At 35.8% G+C, this 10483-nt stretch overlaps 1 protein-coding gene across 1 annotated transcript; it reads right to left on the reverse strand.

Moving 5' to 3' along the window:
• Positions 1 to 12: 12 nt before the first annotated feature.
• LOC122309564 (peroxidase 5-like) lies at positions 13 to 1783 on the reverse strand. The gene is made up of 2 exons (XM_043123073.1): positions 1100 to 1783; positions 13 to 917 (listed from the first exon to the last, which is right to left on the reverse strand). The coding sequence occupies exons 1-2, from the start codon at positions 1346 to 1348 to the stop codon at positions 132 to 134; spliced, it is 1035 nt and encodes a 344-aa protein (XP_042979007.1). The 5' UTR covers positions 1349 to 1783; the 3' UTR covers positions 13 to 131.
• Positions 1784 to 10483: the final 8700 nt, after the last annotated feature.

Genomic DNA, 10483 nt, shown 5'->3' on the forward strand with positions numbered 1-10483 from the left:
GAGAAGTTCAGATTGAATTCAATCAAAAAATCATCTCTTAAAAATGGTTAGTAATAACAGTGGAGAACGAAACAAAAGAAAAAGAAATCACAAAACATTATTCACCAAAAAAGAAATGAAGAAAAAAGATACTAGTTAACAGACCGACAGTTTTTTCTTATCTCCCCTTCTGTTCCAGTGAGCACATCCACACTCCCCAGCCGAATTATGGCCCTAGCAAACTGCCTAGACCATGCTATTGGATGAAATGCCATCCTGTGCACAATCCGACTGGTCTTGGGATCATTAGCCATTGCCTGATCTGATTGAAGCAGTGCCGTTCCCTGCAATAAATGTACATAGAATGCATTGTCCAGCCTGTGTGGTGATAAATGATCAAAGTTCACGGCACGATCACCCTTCACTCTTCCGAGCAATGACTGTGGACCTGGGCACTCTGCTGACAAATAACTAGCATGGAGCATGTCCAGATCAGGGTCTGTCCTTTGAGTTGAGCTGAAATTATATAGTCTATAATCAAAGGAGCTGCAGTGGGAAACACCAATCGAATGTGCACCTGTGAGGATAACCATCTCTTCCAGGCTCAATCCTTTTGTGGCGAAGATTCCTGCAATATAATTGATAGATGATGATGGACTAGGGAGATTGCCGAGTGTATCAGCCGCACGGGAAGAGAGACCATCGCGGCGGCCAGCTGGGACACGATGGTTGGATAGACCAGATAGCAGAGCAGCATCCCGGCTTGCAAATGCCAGTATATCAGCACAAGATACAACTCCAGGGCATTCCTGCTCGACCTGAGCCTTGATCTCGTCAATTACTTCAAGCCCACGAAGGGTGCCACCATTTGCTGGTGATTCTTTTTCTACAGGGGCACCAGACGGTGTTGAGTCCAACAGAATTGAGGCATCGCATCCCTGAACACACACAAACACACACACACACACACACGTACGTATATGATTATCAAGATCATTGCACCGACTCAGGGCCCAACAAAAACAGAGAATAATGCTACAGTATAGGCTCTTTGAAAACAAGTAGTTTTATTTCGTATGGGTCATTTTTTTTTCCTAAAAAAGCTGGAAAACAGACTTACATTGACAAAGCAATCGTGGAAAAAGAGGCGGATGATGCCAGCAGCAATGCCTGGATCTCTACTCATTGCCCTTAAAACAACATCAGCCACAATTTCCTCGGCTCGGGGGCAAGTTCTGCGGTAGAATCCCACATGGAAGTCGTTTCCGTCGGGCTTAATTGCTGCTTCCGAAGAAGAAAGAAGAATGGAGAAGAAGACGAAGATGAAGATTGTCGAGATAGAGACATGGCCGCCAACTCCCATTTGCATGATAGATTGTTTATATTAATGGCTGTTGTTTGTAGCAAAGACTAAAACGAGAGAACCAGAGCTGGTGGAGGCTCATCCATATATATATATATATATATATATTATGACCAAAACCACGTTGTATATTGTAGGTTTTGACAATTAAGGGAGCTAGGCCAGGTAGAGTTTCGCAGGCTTTCCAACAGGAAGACGGTTTTCATGACGGTTATATTTCTGAGACATGCATGAACATGATACGTAGATGTTAGGAATCTTCTAATTATTTGGATCTTTGAACATTCAATCGACGCTTGATCTTCAAAGAGATCAGGAAAAGCTGCTTGAAGAGATTCTTGTTACAGTTAAAAACAAAAGTTTGAAGTTGAAGATCAGAATTTGTTATAAAAAGCGGTTGGCTTTTGTTTAAAGGAAATGTCTAGATTGCCATTCAAACATACCAGAGAGAGAAAAAAGGTGGTGGCCATTTTATGTCAGACGAGAGAGTAATGAGAGGTGCTCCGTACGTTGCACGCTAGTTTGTGTTTTGAATTTTTCCTGTACCACAAAAATAGGTGGGATGCAAATACTGTTTTATTCTCGAATTATTTGGGTTCTCAGATATTTGATTGACTGCGAGATATCTTCAAATTATTTTAAGAGGAATCTATTCTTTATTTTAGATTTTGTCATTTTAATTAAGTTATATATATATATATATATATATTAGAGTAACGTTATTTATCATTTCAATTCTATATGATTTCTAATCCAATATATCTCATATATCTCTAACCCAATATATCTCATATAACTGTTACACAATATCTCTATAATTGTGGCTTAGGGCATGTTTGGACACTACAAGAATGTTCAGAATTCTTAAAATTTTTTATAATTTCATTCATTTTCAAATATAAAACACTTTTTTAATTAATTTTTAATTTTAATTTTTTTTATTTAATCATTACCTAATTTTTATCTAAACACAAAAATTGATACAACTGTTACAAACTTCAAAATAAAAATTATATTTAAATAATTTTTATTTTATAATATTTTTATTTAACATTTTCTCTCTCATTTCTCAAAACCTAATAAAACATCTTTGCCTAAACAATTTCAATACCATTTACAAAATTTTGAGATATTCAATATGTCCAAACATGCCATTTTTTTTAATTTTATTGAGCACTTCCTCTATAACAAGGATGAAATACATAGAGGATTTTCCTCCATTGTTACAATAACATTAGATATATCTAAAGAATCTTTTGCCAAGACATGGACAGTTACATTGGACTTCCTTCTAACGTGCTGAACCTCCCACCTTGCAAAATTCCTCAAGTTATCCTTGGCTTCCATCACAAACATCCCTACACTAGTCCAAACATTTTTTTCATTCTTCAAAACCTTAATAATTTGTAAAAAGTCTCAATCAATTATAACCTTTCTAAGGCCCAGCTGTAAACCAAAGATTGTTGCTTGAAGTATTCCATAAGATTCAACAAGTAGGGGATCAAGGAACATGCTCCTTTTCGTTCTCAGTGTAGCAATAACCTTTCCTTCATAGTCTTGAGCAATAACACCTATCCCAATTATAGAATGAGCCTTATCTACTGCTGCATCCAAGTTTAGTTTATAAGTATTTAATGGTGGAGGTTTCCATTTATTTGCTGTGCTACACATTGGATTAGTGCTTATTACATGCTGTTTTTTCATCTCAAGTATTTGCTGCAGAGTTTGTTGTGCTTCCCTCACCACTCTATTGGGATGTTTAAACTTTGTGTTGAAAATGAGTTCATTCATTCTCAACCAAATTTTCTTAGCCACCACCACAAATTCTTGCATCAATTCAATTTCCAAAGTGGTTGACATAGCCTCTATCATCTCCAATACATTCCTGTTGGAAATTTGACTTTTTTGGATCCTCTTTGAACACTAACCCCATACATCATTTGTTGATTCACACTCCCAAAGTGTATGAACAATTGTCTCAACTGCATTGGAGTAAATAGGACACTTTGGATGCTCCACCATTTTCTTTTTAAAAAGGTTAGCTTGAGTAGGTAAGGCATCAAGGCAAGCTTTCCAAAGGAATACCTTATCACCTGTGGTTATTTGCAATTTCCAAATAAGTTTATGCACTTTCTGAAAGTTATAGTTGCTCGAGGCCTGACCCTTTGCTACCAATTGAAATTTCCTTATGCATGTGATATGCACTTTTAACAGTGAAATAGCCATTAGATGTGCTCTTACAAATTAATTTATCTAAACTATTGGAAAAACTAATAGGAATATGTGCTATCACCTCAACTTCTTCCTTCAGAAAAATTTCCTCCACCAGATTAGTTCTCCAAGTCTTTGCCCTTGCATTAATCAACTCCTAAACTTTGGCCATACTGTCCAGTATCTTGATAGGACTTTGAGTCTTAGCTGCTAGTTTGGAAATTCATTTGTCTTCCCATATGTTAACCTGATCACCATTACCTATCCTCCAATATGAAACTGATTCAATTAAAGGCCTGGCTACAAGTATGCTTCCCCATATATAAGAAGGTTTTTTTTCCCAATTTAGCTTGCAAGAAAGAAGACCCTTTGTAATACTTTGCTTTTAGTAATTGAAATGCTAGACAGTGAGAGTTTTGAAGCAATCTTAACCCTTGTTTCGCAAGTATAGCAAGATTGAAATTCTCCAAATCTCTTAACCCTATACCTCATTCTGATTTAGCCTTCCCCATTGTGCTTCATAATACCCAATGAATCTTCTTCTCATTCTCATGTTGCCCCACCTTAAATCTTACATCATACTATTTATGTTTCTGAGCAATTTACTTGGCAGTTTAAAAATACTCATACTATATTTTGGAAGGGCTTGCACCACTACTTTAATGAATATCTCATTTCTAGCTTGGGATAATGTTTTCACCTTATTATTACTATAAGCCTCATTCTCACTCCATCCAATATAATTCTAAAGGACTATTCTCGAGCTCTTTCCATCATAGTTGGCAAATCAAGGTATTTTTTTTTTTTTTATAAGGCATTAAGGATCTGACCCCAGCTATGCTTAAGATGTAATCTTTAGTTTCTTGGGTAGCGTTTTTATTGAATTGGATTAAGGTCTTCTCTAAATTTAAACACACCTTTAACTAATCAAAGATCACTTTTCCTTTTTAATGGAAATGAAAATATATTTAAATTAAGTTAAAATACAGTGTCACTTTAGCAGGATGTTTAATATATAAACGAAACAGGTTCAATTTGGATCATGTATAAGTGTCGATCGATGAAAGAGGGAATAAAGCTTATAACAATTTACTGGCGGAGAGACACAGAAAGAAAATGTTTACAACGTTAAACGTACTGCTAAAACAAGAATTGAGAAAGGTGTGCTTTTGTTATATTATGTTTTTGTGTCAAAATGCTACAATATATACACACATACAAGATCAAATCATGATTTGAACAATAAGGAAATAAAATAAACTCTCAACTAATTCTCTTGAATTAAGGGATTACAAATTCTTAAATATGTTGATGCTTTCATTCAACTACACCGTTTTATTGAGGTGTAGATGAACATGAGCTTTGAAATCGTATGCCAAGATTGGAAAAATATGATTTCATGCATATGAATTCTGAGCCATTATCACTTCGAAGACATTTAACTTGGCAATTAAACCGAGTATTGACAAAAGAGATGAAGGTTTTTAGTAATCCTTGTATTTCAGATTTGAATTTCATTAGGAATATCCATGTGAATCTAGTACAGCTGTCGACAATGGTTAAAAAATAATGTACCCCTGTATAAGTTGCAGTATGAAGGGGTCCCCAAATATCATAGTGAATAAGATCAAAAAAATGTAAAGTTTAAATAGTACTAGAAGGAAAAGGTAGCTGTGTTTGCTTAGCCAAATGGCAAGTTTCACATGAATGTTGAGAATCAAAATACAAATAAAGGAATAACATGACTCAAAAACTGTGAAGGTGCCTTGGAAGGATGTCCTAACCGCTGGTGCCATGGAATTTTTGTAGTGGAATCCACATGATAAGTGATCGGTTTGGTAGGTGATGCAGAATTTATTGTTGGCACAAAGTAGTACAAACCATTAAGTTGTTTCCCCAAACCAATCATCTTCTTTGAAGTTAGGTCCTGCAATGCACAAAAAGTCGGAAAGAAGTGAATAGAACAATATAAGGTAGTTGTGAGTTGACTAATTGACAATAAATTGACATGAAAAGATGGAGCATAGAGTATGTTTTTAACATGCGTGTGATTTGAAAGTTGGGTGGAACCTATGCCAGTTATAGCAGAGCAAGCACCATTGGGCAAGGTTACTTGAGAAGAGAGAGGAGAGGTGATTGAAACTGATGTGGATATGTGATTAGTGGCACCATTGTCAATGATCCAGTGACTCAAGGCTATCTTTTGTGCAGTAAAGGAAGAATAGAAAGGGACAGAAATACCTATATAGTTTGCTCGGGCAGATTGTTAACTATTAAAAAAGGCTTTGATTTGAGCAAGTTCCTTAGAGGTGAATTGAGGAGTAGGTTCAATGGAGGGCTTGTGTGAGGTTGAATTGATTTTTGCACAGCTTGGTGAGTAGTAGTTTTTTTACTTTGATTGGGTGGCTAAACTTCTTTGCCATGAAGTTTGTGACCAACTGGGAACCCATTCAGAAAGTAACATCGATCCACAATGTGAGTAGTGCCTTCATAATAAGAGCAATGAAGAGGTTTTCGATTTCCCTGAGGCTTGGAATGAGATGATGACCACTGTTTTTGTTGTCTTGAAGCCACAGGTTGTGACTCCTTGGAGTTGTCATAAGTATTGATACTCATGGCATGAATAAGATCACTACTTTTTGTTTGAGTGAGTCCTCATTGCTTTTCTTCTTCATACAAAAGGGAATATGCATTTTTGACAGTTGGTAAAAGATGCATGAGCATAATTTGTTCTCGTACAAGAGTATGTCTCATTGAGTCCTATAAGAAATTGACCAAGCCGAACTCTTTCTTCCTTTTCTGTTAGATCTTTTTGTCTTCCATAGGTGCATGTGATTAAGGGGCTGCAAGTGGTTAGCTCATCCCACAACATTTTTATCTTTGTATAGTAAGAAAAAATGGATTCTTGATTTTGTTTTAGCTCAATAATGGATTGTTGTGTTTGATAATGATGAGAAAAATCACCTCGAGAGAATCATTCTTGAAGATCTGTCCAAATTTCTGAGGGAGTTTCAGCATCAAGAACATTGTTTGTAAGGTCCTGACTTAGAGAATTGAAGATTCAAGAGAGTACTATATCGTTGCAACGCTGCCATAAAGAGTATTTTTGATCCTTTTCATTTGGAGCGGTAACGGTTCCTTCGATAAATTCCAATTTGTTTTTGGTACTAAGGCTAGTCAGCATCAATCGTTTCCACATGGCATAATTTGTTCCATCTAAGACTATTAGAACAAGGATCATGCCGGGATGATCAGAAGGGTGAAGAAGCATAGGATCATTGCTCTGATACCATGCTAAAATAAGAATTGAGAAAACAATGCTTTTGTTATATTACGTTTTTGTGTCAAAAAGCTACAATATATACACACATATGAGATCAAATCATGATCTGAACAGTAAGGAAATAAAATAAAATTTTGAGTAATTCTCTTCAATGAAGGGATTACAAATTCCTAAATATATGCAGTAAGAATTGTCTCCAAAAATAACATTAATCAAATCTCAAGAAATCTTAACACGTACATCATATAATCTTAAATTGATATTTGATAATATTTTCTTTTATATATTTTGAATTATGTTTATTTAGTATTGTTTGTGTTATGCATAAGATTGGAAATAAATAGTATTACTAGACAAATCGTTCGAGATCGACAGATTGGTCAAGCTTGAGTTCGGCTTAATTTGTTTATTAACTAAGTTATTCATGAATACGGAATTATAATTGATTATTAAACGATATAAATTGTACATAGTTCAGCAATAATCTAGAATAATTTTGTATTATTATTTTTATAATATTATCTTTGCATGTATAATGAAAATATTAAAAATATTAAAACTAAATTAGAGCAAATATCATAATACCAAACTTGTTAGATATATATATATATATATATATATATATATATAAAAGATATAAAGCGTTATGAAGATATTAGCAAAAAGTCAAAATTTGCCTGTCAAAACTTTTAAATAAAGTATATAATACAATATGAATAATTACTTCTAAATTAAGGAACTCACTCGTGAATAAATTCGAACTCATTTGAATATTAAATGAGTTGTTTGTTAATATGAATCCAATGAGTTGTTTAGTATTTTGAACATCATGAGTATGTATGAAGTTATGAACCGTACCTTGTATTTTTTACCCCTAGCTCCTACCTGTAGTGATTTGTTTTGTGCTTGAATTTTCCTCTACCATAAGTGTGGATTTTTAATAAAATTGGGAGGGATTATTTATGGACATGTGACCTCTTCTCTTTATATATATATATATATATAAATCTCCCATTGAACATATATACATGTTGTCATCAGAAAGTCTAATCCAATTCCTTGAACAAAACATATATATATATATATATATATATATAATTCATCTTGACTGATGCACATCAATCTCATTGAATTTACTTAAAGATAAATACTTAATGCAACCGGCTGGGGAACCACCGTGCAACCGTTGCCCACGTAGAAAAAATGAAAGGTGTGTTTCGTTCGATAAAATGGTGCATTTTTTTTTTCTCTTTTTCCTTCTCTCCATCTGACTCATTCTCTCCAACCTTTTCCTTTGTTCTCCCCCATCTCCATCCTTCTCCCATTCATTTTCCCCCCTCTTGCTTACAAGCACTATCTATGAGTATTGGTTCTAGCAAGCCGGTGGAATTTAGCATTTATTTTTCTACGTAATTTTTGTTTTTCACTTTTTGCTTTGTGAGTTTGATTAGGACTGAAGACAATTCAAAGCTTTTTGCTTTTTCCTTCTTTTCTTGGACGCAAGATTCTGTGGAAGAACCCATAAGAAGATCCAACTCAAATGCAAAACTCAAAAGGTGAATAGATAGATTTGCACATAAATCCTTCAAAATTTTACTCCATACCTAGATTTCACACTCATAACCATTTGAGTATGGAGTAAAATAGCATTAAAACCAAAAATAAAAACTTGAATTTTGCATTACAAACAAACCCAAACAAAAAATAAACTTGAATTTCTCACTCATAACCATGTTCAGCTGCCTTTTCAATTTTCTCGCACTTTTTTTAGGAGAAAAACAAGGAAAGAAAACCAAATTCAGGAAAATAGAATCGGAAGAAGAAAGAGAAAGGTCTTAAAGGTGAAGGATTTGAGACAAAAGAAGAAATATGCTGAAAGAAGAAATATTTCTTTTGATCATTCTAATAGAATTTCAGGTCAATATATCAAGAACCTTGGGATCTAGAACTTCATCGATGATGTAGGGAGAGGCAAGGTGGAAAACTCTAGTGTAGCCACTGACGCCAGTGAGGATAGAGTCGTAGTTAAGGAGATCGATTTGGAAGAGACGAAGATGGCCCTCTTCTCCTTTGAGAGCTTGTACAGCTTCTAGATTTTTTTTTCACTCTTAGCCGTGAAGACGAAGGATGTGTGTTTCTACATTTTTCTTTCTTTGCTTTTTCGTTTTACTTTTTGGCCTTTTATTTTATTTATTTATTATTCCACATAAGCTTCTACGTACAGCCGGTTACCCCCACTTGCACATCCTAGTTGTACCTATTAGAGCTGTTTAAATAATAAATCATTTTTAAATTAGATACTAATAAATTGGAATTGTCAAGACGCTTAATGGACCGACCTAACATTCATTGGAGAAATTGTCTATAATGAGAACCCATACCAAAATCATCTGTCTTCCCTTGATTTTGTACATTCTTTAAGGAACACAAAACATGAGTTTAATTTACTCGATCGTCTAGATGGACAGATGGCCCTTTTATTGGTTTTGATGATGGGACATGAAACTCTTAACATGATTAGATCAATAATAAGCAATGCTTGCAAGGAAAATTTCAAGTCACCACATGAGCAATGGCTTCCCCCCACACTCTCCTAATTCCCCATCTTCTCCTCCCTTTACTAGCAACTCTATTAATTACATTAACAACTCTTGTGTCCAACACAACATCCGTCAAAGTTGCAACCCTCATATACCCTTTCAACTGCTCCAATCAAATCAAAACATGTAATGCCTCCCTATATCACATGATGAACAACAATCTACAGGAAGCACAGATTGCCTCTTTTTACTCTGTCAATCTATCCCAAATGAAACCTATACTGCATGGCGAGAAACAAGACTACCTCATCAATGTACCTTGTTCATGCAAAAATGTAAACGGTGTTATCGGATATTTCTACAACACATCGTATGTTGTCAGAGTAAGTGATACATTTGATGATATCTCTACTCGGATATACAGCGGGTAAGCTTGGGAAGTTGGAGGAGAGGAGGTATTGATCCCAGATACAAATTTAGCTGTGCATCTTCCATGTGGGTGTGTAGAGAGTGACACTCAAACTACTGTTGTTACATACACGGTTCAAGAGCATGACACATTATCAAGTATTGCTACACTGTTGTCTGCTCAATAGAGTGGCATTCAGAGCTTGAATAGTGATGGATTGCAAAATTTCATATTGCAGATTTTACAAGTTCGCTCGAGCGGAGGCTTTTGGCCGCTCGAGCGAATTCAGGCAGATTCAAACGCTCGACTGCCGCTCGACAGGGAGCTCGAGCAGGTTGCTGAAAAACGAAGATCGCTCGAGCGGAGACATTGGCCGCTCGAGCGAAATCAGGCAGAGTCGAACGCTCGATGTGCGCTCGATAGGACGCTCGAGCGAAATCAGGCAGAGTCGAACGCTCGACGCGCGCTCGACACCCCGCTCGAGCGAACATCGTATTTTGACAGATTTTAGGTTTTCCGCCGTGGGACCATATAAAAGGCCATTCTTCACTCTAGAGCCGCGGTTTTTGACTGGAGAACACTCTTTGAGAGAGAAAAACATAGCTAGAGGGATTCAAATCATTTGTTTTGGAGACGGAATTCCAATTTATTGCACGTACGTTGGATTCATACACGAGCACGGACGGGAGAAAGGCGTT

This window comes from Carya illinoinensis, chromosome 5 (genome assembly GCF_018687715.1).
Source record: "Carya illinoinensis cultivar Pawnee chromosome 5, C.illinoinensisPawnee_v1, whole genome shotgun sequence".
Lineage (NCBI taxonomy): Eukaryota > Viridiplantae > Streptophyta > Magnoliopsida > Fagales > Juglandaceae > Carya > Carya illinoinensis.